The sequence below is a fragment of the Taudactylus pleione genome, unplaced genomic scaffold (assembly GCF_031769625.1).
Source record: "Taudactylus pleione unplaced genomic scaffold, aTauple2 ptg000127l, whole genome shotgun sequence".
NCBI lineage: Eukaryota > Metazoa > Chordata > Amphibia > Anura > Myobatrachidae > Taudactylus > Taudactylus pleione.
The window spans coordinates 2196336-2209991 of NW_028284529.1; the positions used below are offsets into that span (position 1 = coordinate 2196336).

The window sequence follows — 13656 nt, forward strand, 5'->3', positions numbered from 1 at the left end:
GGCTTCTCTGCGGCTGCAAGGAGTCCGCATGTTGCCGTACTTGGACGACCTGTTATTGGTGGCAGGATCTCCAGAGCTCCTGTTACACCACTTGGACCTGACCATTGCACTGCTGCAATGGCACGGCTGGCTAATCAACTGGCAGAAGTCCACTCTAATCCCGTCTCGGAGGATTCTGCATCTTGGAGCCTTATTGGACTCGGGACAGCAAAGGATCTTCGTGACGGAGGACAAGATCTCTGCTTTACAGTCAAGGGTGCGCAGTTGTCTGCACAGCCGCCGGGTGTCCTTACACTCGGCGATGAGGTTACTGGGCTCCATGGTGTCGGTGTTCGACATGGTGGAATACGCCCAGTTTCACTCCAGACCTCTGCAGCACCTGATCCTGTCCAAGTGGAACGGGCTGCCTCAGTCTCTGAAGTTCCAGACGATTGTGCTCACCCCGGAGGTTCGCCTGTCCCTTGCGTGGTGGTTAAAGACGACCCACCTCAACAAGGGACGTCCGTTCTGGGTTCCAAATTGGGTCCTGTTGACAACGGACGCCAGTCTTCGGGGCTGGGGAGCAGTTTCGGGTCCACACTTGTTCCAGGGCAGGTGGACACCGACAGAAGCGGAGCTTCCAATAAATATCTTGGAACTCCGTGCGGTCTTCAATGCTCTCCTGCAGGCACAGCGGTTTCTCCAGGGTCACCCGGTGCAGGTCCAGTCGGACAATGCTACCACCGTGGCCTACATAAACAGGCAAGGAGGAACTCGCAGTCGGGCGGCTCTCGTAGAGGTCTCTCGGATCCTGGTTTGGGCGGAGCGCAATCTTCCGGCCATATCAGCGGTCTTCATCCCGGGAGTGCTAAATTGGGAGGCAGACTTTCTAAGTCGCCAGGACGTTCATCCAGGGGAATGGTCCCTGCACCCGGACGTTTTTCAACTACTGGTGGACAGGTGGGGTCTTCCAGAAATCGACCTCATGGCGTCCCGGCACAACAACAAGTTGCCGGTGTACGGGTCTCGCACAAGAGACGAAGGGGCGTCTCTGGTGGATGCTCTGTCCGTCCGGTGGACGTTCAGGTTCGCATACCTGTTCCCTCCGGTCTCCCTTCTTCCACGGGTAATCCGGAAATTCAAACAGGAAGGAGGGACGCTCCTGTTGATAGCTCCCGCGTGGCCCAGACGGCACTGGTTCTCAGACCTTCAGGGTCTGTCCGTGGACAGTCCTCTGCGGTTGCCGCTACGACCGGACCTTCTGTCTCAGGGTCCTTGTCTTCACCCGGACCTGACTCGGTTGTCTTTGGCGGCGTGGCTGTTGAGACGGCCATGCTGAGGTCCTGGGGGTTTTCCAGCTCTGTGGTGCGTACCATGTTACGAGCTCGGAAACCGTCTTCCGCGAGGATATACCATCGCGTGTGGCATATGTTCTTCCAGTGGTGTCGACCGAGAGGTTATGCACCGCGGGAGTTTCGTCTGTCTCGGATTCTCGCCTTCCTGCAAGCGGGACTAGATCATGGGCTTCGCCTTGCTTCTTTGAAGGTACAGGTTTCGGCCCTATCTGTCTGGTTTCACCGTAGGATTGCTACAATCCCGGATGTGCGCACCTTTATGCAAGGTGTTCTCCGTATTCAGCCGCCCTTTGTTCCACCTGTGGCGCCTTGGGATTTGGCTGTGGTCCTGAGGGCTCTCCAAGGACCGCCGTTTGAACCACTGGGCTCAGTGGATATTAAATGGCTAACAGCTAAGACTGTTTTCCTTCTGGCCGTTGCTTCAGCCAGACGTGTTTCTGAGTTAGGGGCTCTTTCTTGTAGACCCCCTTTCTTGGTTTTTCATGGGAACAGGGCAGTGCTCCGCACTCGGCCCAAGTTTCTTCCCAAAGTTGTTTCCCAGTTTCATGTTAACGAGGAAATAGTTGTTCCGGCCTTTAACTCACCGGGTCTTTCCGTGGGTGAGGCCTCTTTGGATGTTGTGCGGGCCTTAAGGACTTATGTTGACCGCACTTCTTTGTTTAGGAAGTCGGACGCTTTGTTGTCCTCTATGGCTTCTGTAAAAAGGGTTGGCCTGCTTCAAAGCAAACTTTGGCAGCCTGGATCCGTATGGCTATTTCTGAAGCTTATCTTCATGAAGGCCTACCGGTCCCTCCTTCTCTGAAGGCTCATTCCACTAGGTCTGTGGGTCCTTCGTGGGCAGCTCGACGTGGTGCCTCGGCAGTTCAGATCTGCAAGGCTGCTACGTGGTCTTCTGTCCATACCTTCGTGAGGTATTACTGGTTTGACACCTTCGCCTCTCAGGATGCTTCCTTCGGGCGGCGGATTCTCCTTTCTGCACAGGAGCGTCCCCACCCTTAAAGGATACTGCTTTGGGACATCCCCAAGGTATCCTGTGGATACCCTATGGACCCTGAAGTAGAAAATATGAGATATGGTAAGAACTTACCCTTGTTATCTCTATTTCTACGAAGTCCATAGGGTTCCACAGGACTCCCGCCCTGTCGCACCTGTGCTGCAGATGGGCTTTGCTCTGGTCACCGGTTTTCCGTCTCCCTCTGGTGAGAATGTGATTCTTGTATGTGTCCAGATCTTTGTTCTCTCTCTTCCTTCTCCTCCTCCGGCCTATGGCTTGGTAACTAACTGAGGTGCCTTGGCCCGGGGGCGGGGTATAGGAGGGGGACCTAGTGCATCCTGGGAGGCTGAAAGCTTAACTCTTTGATGCCCTGCGACTGACGTCACACCTATACCCCAAGGTATCCTGTGGAACCCTATGGACTTCGTAGAAATAGAGATAACAAGGGTAAGTTCTTACCATATCTCATATTTTTTGAAAGCATTCTTACTTTGCAGCATTTTTTCCACACCTGGCTAAAACTTTTGCACAGTACTGTACAAGTGTTAAATATCAAATTAACCAGTACAGTCTGCTGGTGCATCTTATGCTGGGCATACACTGCCAGATAAAATGTCTGTCAGACCGACAGACATTTTATCTGGCTGCCTGCCAGCCGCAGATGTCGCCGGCATACACTGTGAGAGAAATCTCACAGTGTATAGCCCGACATCCGCGCTCCGCCCCCGGGGGAGGAGACATTTCCCTGTTCCTTCCGTAGGAAGGAACACAGGAAATGTCTGTCTGTCGGCCACGCTGGGCATACACTGCCCGATGCGGCCGACAGTTTCCCGGGTAAATATCGCATCGGACGGGCATGCTGGACGATCCAGCATGCCCGACCGAGCAATATTTAACCCTCGGTTCGCCCGCATACACGCTGCAATTATCGCGGCGATCCGCCGATATCGGGCGGATCGTCCCGATAATTGCAGAGTGTATGGCCAGCATTAGTCACATCACTTTGCAACTTAGACACATTATTGGCAAAGAGTTGCACGGGACCTGGCAGCTTACTCACGCCAGTCACCCTGCGTGGCATACTGATGCTAGATAGAGGACACATCTGTGTTATATAATGAATTTCTTTCCTAAAAATGACCTGTAGTAACCTTTTATATGAGTGCTGGAATATCTCTGCTAGAGCCGTTGTAGTTGTGAGCAGGAATCCTGCTACATCATTGCTGCCTACGCAGCAAATCGCGCCACACATGGAGCGAGGTGTCCACCTGCTAGCAGATACGCGCACTGCGATCGCACCCGCACCTTCGTAGGATTGCATGGTGTGATCGCAGTGCGCGCCATAGCGTACCTTATTGTTTGCTGCAGGTAATCGCATAGCGCAATGCGTGCGCACATTTGTAGAGCAATTGGCAAAGATGTAGCAGGACACATCTGTAGCTGCTGACTGTGCCCTTTCTTATACTGTGTGGGGGGATGCCGTCGGAATCCTGATGTCAGAATCCTGGCCCTGGACTAAATATATGTGTTGAAATCCCGACGCCTATCTTTAGCCCGATGCCGAAATCCTGCAGGCATCCCGAGCGAAGGTAAGCGGGGCCCTATAAGTGTTAGCCGCAGGAAGGGGGGGAGGGTTAGTTTAGTGACCCCAGGGGGAGGTTAGGGTTAGGCCCCCCCAGGGAGGATTAGGGTGCGGAAGGGCGGGGTTAGGTACCCCCAGGGGGAGGTTAGGGTTACGCACCACTAAGGGAGGGTTAGGGGGGGGGAGAGGGCTAGGGATAGGCTACTTACCTTACCCCGTCTGCATCTTCATGCTTCCGGTGTCTGGATATGAACAGGCGGCAATTCAGCCACTGGGATTTCATACCGATTCTGTGTGGGGAACGAACTCTTGTACTAAGGATTAACCTTTAAAGATGGGTTTTATATATTCCTGGGGCAGTGATTGAGTAAATTTATATAAATTAGCAATTTGCCAGTAGAAGAGCTACAAGAGGCATCTGCATGATCTCAGTGCATGTTCATACTCTGCTTTTAAGTACAGTATATATGGGCATATTCAGTTAGCGGCGAAAAGCCGAGATCCGCAAAAAAAGTATCGCCAATTGCGACTTTTCGACAGTCTGAAAGCCTCCTCTGTATTTAATTTGAGTTTTCGCGTACGTGAAAACGCAATGTAATAGGCAAAAAAAATTCGCCTCTGAATAGGTGTCGAAAAAAAGTGCAGAATTGCGGTTTTGGGGTGCAAAGGTGGGGAAACCACCCTGCACCCTTGGGACAGCCCCCCAAAGGTTAACGGCATAAAAAAAAACACCCCAAAAAATTACTTTGAAAAAGGGGGTGAAAAAGTACAAAGTTGGGGTACAAACTTAAAAACTAGCGAAATAAGCTTTTGGGGTGTCTGCAAGTATGGGGAGGTGTTTTTATGATTACAGGTGCTTGCTGAAGGTGCATATTTTAAGTTTTTTAAAACTTCACTTTGGCGATTTTTAACCATACTTGCACCCATTTTCATGTACCCCAAATTTGCTGGGACTAGTTATTTCTCCAAAAAAACCTGCGCAATGCTATTCTTCACCACTTGTGCAAAGACGCTAATTAGCAGCAATTGAGATCATTTAAGTACCCCAAATAGCTTCAGCAGGGCTAGTCAGGGGTATCTATAGTGATCCTCAATGTTAGTGCATCTTTTTGGGGGTGTCAAGCTGATTTCCCCAAAACTGCCAGCACTTTTCGCCTGTTTGTGTTTCGCTGGGTCCCGTTTTCGTGTCCTTTTTGGAATTGAACAGGGCACGCAAAACTTTTCCGCAGGTAAAACCAGCGATAACTGGAAAAAGTAAGGCATGCGAAAAGCGGCCGACTTTTCGTGGCTAATTGAATATGCGCCATAGTGTATAAACGTAAGGCATTTGTAGTGATGCATTTCCTGGGCATAGTTGTTTTTTGATTACTGCTCTGAGGACTTCTCCAACCAGGGATAACTGCACCATGTTTAGTGTAAATCTTGTATGCATATTGAGATACCTGCACATCATTGGCGTACTGCTCACTATAACTGTATGCATTGTGACATATGCCACAGGCACAGGTTAGACATTTTAATCTGCTCCTGTTTTTTTACATACATTGTGATTAAATAAAAGTTTTGCAAATTGGCACCTATCTTATATTTAACTTCAGGACATAGTCTTCACTGAAGTTATTACAGTAATTGATTGTGTTATTTGCAATATGTTAATAAGTTTTCTGGTGATTGAGTGTATGTTGTGTCTGATACACTGGTGACACATGCATACGGTTCATGCATAACTGATGTGGGGCTTAGGTGAGGGCTTTAGTTGATAAATATGGGTTTGATGTAACTTGAACGAGATAAGGCTGGAGATCATGTGTTTTCCATAATACTGAGCAAATTAGTAAGGGCAGTGTATATTTAGTTCAGGGCTCAACAAATACCGGTCATCGTGGCGGCTCCAGTGGTGGGGCTGCAGCATAGTCCAAAAGTCAAATAGGGGATCCACAACAACTGCCCTCTCACCGGCCAGAACTCACTGGCAGTTGGTGTGGCTCCCCTATTTGAATTTTGCAGCCCCACCCCTGGAGCCACCACTTATGACTTAGCGCTGCATGACTTTGGCATCTAGCGATGTTTTAGAGATGATGTGAATAATGTTGGCATATCATTCCCGTTTTATAAACCCACATTTTATACTAGCATGTTCCCTCTTCTACATAATGCTACTGTACGTACATAGCGTCTCTCACCTATTGCTGCATACCTCCCAAAATGACCCTCTCCTGGAGGGACACAATGCTTTGGTCCTGCACATCCCTGGTAAGAGGTGAGGCTGCAGCACAGTTCAAAGTTCAAATAGGGGAGCCTCACCAACTGTCATTTCACACCCTGCCAAACATCACTGGCAGTGTGACTCCCCTATTTGAATTTTGAACTGTACTGCAGTAGTGTTCACTCTAGCTTCGGCAGCAGGCAGGGCGCGGAGCTAGAGAGGGCACTTCTGTGTGCACGGCTATGCGCCCGAAAAGGGGGCGTGGCCATTGAAAAGGGAGCACGGCCATTGAAAAGGGGGCGTGTCTATAAGACGTGTCCCCTTTTCGTCACTCTTGGGGGCGTGCTCAGCACTTACGGACACGCCGGGCAGCCCTCAAGCGCTGCCAACAGAGAATAGATGCCGGGCGCATGCGCCCAGGCGTCTATTCTCCGGCGTTGTCCGGGTCACCGCACATTTCCCCACCCACGGGACACTGCGACCCGCGGGTGAAGACTGCACCAGCAGGCTGTGAGGGAGGGAGCTTTTTGCCCTCCTTCTGGAGGACAGGGTGCTTTTTGCCCTCCAGAAGGAGGGCAGGGCGCCGCGCCCTGCTAAAACAGCCTAGCGGGAACGCTACTGCACTCCCACCTCTGGAGTAGCCACCAATCGTAAATTACCAGGGAAGTCCAGGACCAGAGCATTGTGTCCCTCCTGAAGAGGGTCATGTTGGGAGGTATGTTGCTGTAATTATCAGGAACAAAGAACCCTGCAAAAGAGGGATGTCATTCAACTGGGACACTTTTGCTCGCTTGTCATTTTAGCACACCTGGATTTTAGTTTTGTCTGATGTAGAGTAGTACGTAAAATGTACATATGGTACCGAAAAGCTTGTTTTCTGATTTTCTGAGCATGCACAGTGTGATTTAATTGCTGCACAAACAGACGTACATACAACTATGCCACAGCCCCTCTGTCTCTAATCTTGCTGATTTTCCTACCTCAGGAGGTTGAAATTCATAGAACATTCATTTTACCATTGATGTAGGCAGGCATGTACTGTTGACCCCATTTATTAATGATCGCAATTGCATCGCATTCCGGATGTTGGTAAATCTGGCAGCATCACTTCCCCCATAGAAACCTATGGGGATGCAGTTGCCAGCAGCAATGGAGGGATCACAGCAGGTATCGGAAAATAATATTTGTGGTTAACTCCCGAGACTAGTGTTTTTTGGATATAGCCGCAAATATGGAATGATAAATCAGCCCCAGTGGGTAGTAAGGTTGGACAATTGTGCTAATTTTATTGTAGACTATGGACGCTGCACTCATATCTCAGATGCAGCAAGGAGGTTTCAATTTCCTACAGATGACACCTGCTGCATTTGCATTGGAGTCAGATGGTATTGTACAACTGCTTCCTTGTGGCTGTGTAATACCATCCATCTCTGAATCAGGCCCTTAGATGGGAGATGATTCCTACTGCTCTGCATTGGGCACACTGGACAGTGTTATGTGCTGCGTTTCCATGGAGTGGGGTAGAGCACAGTATAGTACTAATTTAGCCACTGATTTACAGTGTTTGCACTACATGTAGAAACCCCATAGAAATGAATCACAAGTGGCTAGTGTGGGAAAACCGCTTGTAATTGGCTGAGGCAAATCCTTCTCAGAGTCAACACCGTTCACTGTCATTTTGTGCCTTAGTGCTTGTAAAAAGCTGTTTGCATGGTTTAATAATTTATATTTTGACCCCCCTGCATTAGCAAAATACAATATCCCCCATTAGACTTATTTGGGAGGCCTTTTACTTTTAAAATGGTGAGAATGGAATTACAGGGAGTTGGGCACCTGGTCGGTGCAGGACTAGTAGTAATTTCAGGAGGGGCTGCTATTTTTTTTTTCTCCACCCACTGGGGATTCAGCCATACACCAAAATGGGGTCCCCATGCTTTGGGATACCCTGTTCTAGTTGAGGGCTCCACAAATTTTAGTAAAATCTAGGTGTTTGGAAAACTCGCCAGGACTAAAATCTTAGTCGCCATGGTGACCGGGATTTGTCGGGCCCTGTTCTAGAGTGACCATGCAGCCCTGTGTAGCCTGGTGGTGGTTTATGCTTTAGGAAACACAGGAAGCATAGTGCTTTCCTAAAGTGCCATGGCACAGGGTAATATTTTAGAACTTTTATATCTGTATGTGATTCAGGGCAGGAATCGTAAGTCAAACTAACATGGAGTAAACACTGTTATTTTGTAAGGTATTGACATGGTATTCCATGAGACATGCAGTACTAGCCTATCGTGCAGTACTAGCCTATGGTGTTGTCCCCAGACCACACAGTTAAATATAAAATAATATGTATTTATGTAATTCCCACTTTCATGTCACAAAAAGAATAATGGGCTAGATGTATGAAGCGGTGAAAAGAGTGGAGAAGTGTGCCAGTGGAGAAGTTGCCCATGGCAACCAATCAGATTTGAGGTTGCATTTATCAAGTACATTCTGTAATATGATGGGTAGACGCTGATTGGTTGCCATGGGTAACTTCTCCACTGGCCCACTTCACCACTCTTTTTTCTCTGCTTCATACATCTAGCCCTATGTCTACATTTTATTGTGTTAGTTGCAGGAAATGTATGTCTCACCAACTATTTATCATTTTCTTATTCTGGCAATTTACGTTTCTAATTATTAAAATAGTTATAAAAATGATAAAAGTGGTTTGATTAACATTTTACAAAAGTGGAAAAACTTCATGACTGCTGACTCAGTAAAAGACAAGACTATTCTTATTTTTGCTAAATATAGATCTCTGATGAGAAGAACAGGTGGTCATAGTCATATCACTAGATGGATTCCTTTGACATTAGTTTGCATTCCTTATGGTTTTATGTCTGACTTACAGTAATTAATAGATATGTACTGTACTCTGCCTTAAAAATAGGTTGGAGGTTTTTTTCATAAAAATATATTTGCACAACATAGATCAGTAAATTGAGCCTTTTCACTGATTATATTAAACTCTTAGGGGTATATTTACTAATGTTCGATTTTGAGTTTTGTGTGATTTCATATTCGATTTGCTTTTCAGTTTTCTTGCGATTTTTGCCTTTGGAGATGTACTAATGTTTGATTTGAAAACGAACACCAAATCGAACTCAAAATCAAACTTCAAATCCCCAAAATAATAGACCTGCTTAATGCTGGAGATTTTAGCATGAGCAGGTATGAATTATGAATCCATATGGTATGAATTATGAATCTGTGCATGCTTCTGTGTGTAAAAAAAATTGTAAAGTGTTAAAATAAAAAAATGAACTAATGGGGCAGATGTATCAGGCTTTTCTGAGACTGTCTTGGTTGTGAAAATACAGGGGACAAAAGACATAGGGGTCCCCTCTAGTTTGCACAACCAGCACTGATCTCAGCAAGACGATCCTGGTTGGGGAAGTACGGAGGACAAAAGACATAGGGGTCCCCCGTATTTTCCAAAACCAGCACCGGACTCTTTCTAGCGAGGGTGTAATTACACTGCCAGGGTACCCTTTCACCGGGTCCCTGGGGCCGTGGGGACCCCCCCAATAAAGGGGTCCCCCCTCCAGGGCACCCCAGGCCTGAGCTGATAGCCCAGGGCTATCCCCGGCAACTCTGGCCAGTGGATGCCAGGTTGATTGTGTGTAAAAATAGATTAAATAACATTGTCTTTTACAGGAGAACTAGAGGTCCCAGCAAGCCTACCCCGCATGCTGGTACTTGGAGGACCACAAGTACCAGCTTGCGGGGCATAAAGGGCCCGCTGGCACCTCTGGTTTACCTGGAAAAGAAATGTGCACTGCGTCTATTCACACGGCGGCGATCGGTCAACGCATCTTTTACCACCGGTGGGACACTGCGACCCCTGGGTGGGGAAAGATCAGGGCATCCTGTTTTAGTGGGGTGCTGCTAAAAGGGACATAAAGGAAACTTCTACTTAATAATTCAGCTCAACTCTTTGTATCGTGTTTATTTTTTTTAAAGAAAGCTTATAAGAAAGAACTATATAATCTAACTTGTCAACCTATGTTTAAAACTCAAAAGATACACGGCTACAGCACAGAATTTTTTTTTTTAAGGTGTCACGTATGGGACATTTCATGCAATTGCCCATTTGCTAGTATTCTTAGCAACTAAATGAGCCTTTCCTTCATAGAATAAATGTGCATTCTAAAGCTATATGTTGCAGGGACAACAATAACAATTACATATAATGTCCATATATAGATTTGTTTGCATCTGACACTTCCGCTTCTAAAGCCACAGTGGGAAGTAAAGGGGATGTCAAGCATAGGCAAGAGTACAGGAATCGTGTGCTCACTTAATTGCGATACAATTTCAGGTTATGCATCTACACATTTGCCTGTCAGGAGGTGTAAGTGTTGTGGGTGCCTGACCACTGAAGCAAAGAGCTGTGTTGATGATCTTCCTTTTGTTATTAAATATTTAAATGAAAACCATGTTCCCTTCCAGCTCCCCAAAATTAAATCATTAAACGAGTCTATATAGTGTTATAAATATTGAATAGATCATACAGATGTGTCCACATACATCTTACCCCCGTGCTGTACAAGTAGCGCCGAGCATCTTTTCATGCAACTTTTTACCTTCACATGCGTCTTATTTGCAAAGCGATGTGAATAGGATGCACAAGCAGCTTCTACTGATTAAAATGACACTCTGCGTCTTAATTATCCAAAGTGTATTGACTCAGAAACAATATTTCTGTCATTATGAATAATAATAAAAAAAACACTTTAAGGAGTTCAGGTTTTTTTTCTCCATTTTTTTTTACAAAAATTAATACAGAGTTTATATGGGTGCAGAACAATATGTTGAATATGTGGAACATATGTTCCAATTTAGGCATGACAGATTCTGGGTACAATAATTATCCTGATAATAAAGGCTTTTTACTTCTCAGGAGGTATGTCCCTGTCACTTCTGTGAGCGGTTGCTGCATGTGTTTGCCAGTGGCAAACATCGCAATACCTGGTTGTGTGTACTGTGTAGGGTAAGTAAGTAAGGTGTGATGGGCTCCTCTAACGTTTCAGAAGTACAAGGTGTGCCCCCCAGGGGTACTTAATGCTTCGGCATTTTAGTCATCCCAATTCAGTGTGCTCATGAGGCTTTTAAATATTTCTATTGCTAATATCACACATTTGTTTTACCTTTACTAAAGACTGCTATTACCTTTTGTTATTGTAGGAGCTGTCGCTGTGGCATCTCGAAGCCCTATGGCCTCCTGGTTCAGTGCCATGCTATACTGCTTTGGTGGAGGGATTTTATCTTCTATAATGCTAGCTGAGCCTCCTGTGGCTGTCCTTTCAAACAGCACTAACATCATTTTTGCGTCTGTTATTTGGTAAGTTCTGTTGGTAAGTTGACTTACAGGTATGTATGTACTGCAAAAAAAAGTTATTCTTCACAAGTTGTTCTGTACTATGTCAAATTTTATTTTAGTAATTTGATGATTTAATGGCTAATTCAACAAAGAATCAAAATATTTAGTTTTGGATGGAATTGTGTAAGTTAAGTTTAAATAAAAAATCCTGCACACTTCTGATTAACCCCCAATTAGGCTCCCAAGACGTCTAACAGTTATCTTTTATTTATAAAACACCACAGGGGTTTTAATATAAAAAAATAAATACAGAGAAGAGTGTAATATACTGTATATTACATCATATACAATATAAATGGAAACTTGATACATTACATGTCCACTAGTGCGCACACAAATGTAAATAAATGAATTCACCACTGTCAGGGAATTATCATAGCACATGGGAATGCCACAAATAAATTTGTGTATTTACTTGATCAATTTTTAAATTGTTTCTCTCACCTGACCTGCTTGGAGATAAAGGGTCAGGCAGATGTAGAGAGATGCTCAGATCAAAGAAACATATCAGTTAATGGGAAGGTTATAAAGTTTTTGTATGGTGACACTTGTTACTAATGTCTCAATGTTCACATGACATGTTAATCTACTCCCCAAATTCCTTGAAGATCTGGGAAACGTCTCGGACCCTGATCCTAAACCAAAGACCCCTCCAGCCATGACAAATTCCATTTAGGAAGAATAAATCAATGAGGTAACATTATAACTTGTAAAGGCCCCTATATTATGTATCCACATCTGACTATTTGTTGGTAATGAGATGCTGTATTATTTGAATCCCATATTCTCCTCCGATGTACCCCTGTGGAGATTGGTGGATTTTTTTTACGGTTAAATAAATTTCCTTTGAGTCAAATCTGGGGAACACTGATGCTGGGATGTGAGGGAGTGGCCATGGAGGAAGCACAAAAATAGGTAATGGGCTGAAACTCTCCCTCCTTTTAAATACCCTCCCCTTCCCCTAGCTCCTCATTTTTCTGACTAGCAAAGGCAAAGGAGAAAAATAGTGAAGAAGAAAAAACAACATCTAAATCACATCACACACCAGGGAAGGGAACTCTGTGTTGCCCAGAATGGACTCTTTCATCATAACCTGGGGATCACTGACACTGGGACTTCCCAAAGCAAGCCTCAAGAGGGCTGGGGATCATGCACAGGCAGTGCTGTACGCAAAGCCTTACAAGCAAAATTCACATTCTTTTCCACAGACGTGTGGAGCTGATACAATTTGGTAAACATTTGTACCGAGGACCAGATGGCCACCTTGCACAGTTGTTCAACTGAGGCATGCAGAAGCACTGACAGCCCGAGTCAAGTGTACCTGAATGGGATCTGGAATAGACTCGCCCACAGCTACATAAGCCTGCTTCGGAATGAAGGATGGCCAAGTATGGAGAACCGCCCGGTTCGTATGTAAAATTATAAGGGGGGAGCTGACTGACAGCGTTGCCAACTCAGAAACCGTGTGAGCTGAGGATATCGCCGAAGTTAGCCACCTTATTTCCACTGTCTCTAATGGCTCAAAAAGAGCATGCTGAAGAACAGCCAAAACTAAATTAAGGTCCCATGGTGAAATGGGTGGAGCATAAGGTGGCTGGACATGCAAGACCGCTTGCATGAAAGTTCTGACATCTGGTAAGGATGCCAGACATCTGAGAAAAAGTATAGACAAGGCTGAGACTTGACCCCCCCAGGGGAGATGGAGGCATTTGGACAATCAATCCTGTAAAGAAAGTAGACGTAAGCGGAAACTAGAAGCTGAAACTCTCTTAGCTTCGCACCATTGGATGTAAAATCTCTGCACCCTATGATAAATAATTGAAGTGGATGACTTTATGTGCTTGTAACATAATCTGGATAACCGATGTAGAAAACCCCTTGGACCTCTAAAGACTGGTCTCAAGTACCAGACCGTTAAAGCCAATTAAGGTAAATTGGGATGGAAGAATGCACCCTGCGATAGTAGATCTTCTTGCAGCGGCAGCCTCCATGGCTGATCAACCACCAGAGACAGAAGACTAGAGTACCATGACCTCCCTGGCCAATATGGTGCTATTAGAAGGACATGAGCATTTTCTCGCTTGACCCATCTGGTTACATGTGGGAGCATGGGAATGGGCG

The 13656-nt window shown here is 45.9% G+C and overlaps 1 protein-coding gene across 1 annotated transcript in view; it reads left to right on the plus strand.

The window, feature by feature from the left end:
* TMEM38B (transmembrane protein 38B) overlaps positions 1–13656 on the plus strand; it is a 54248-nt gene that overhangs the window by 14666 nt on the left and 25926 nt on the right. The window contains exon 2 of the mRNA XM_088472642.1: positions 11340–11496. Coding sequence (XP_088328768.1) covers positions 11340–11496 — 157 coding nt within the window. The remainder of the gene's footprint in view (positions 1–11339; positions 11497–13656) is intronic.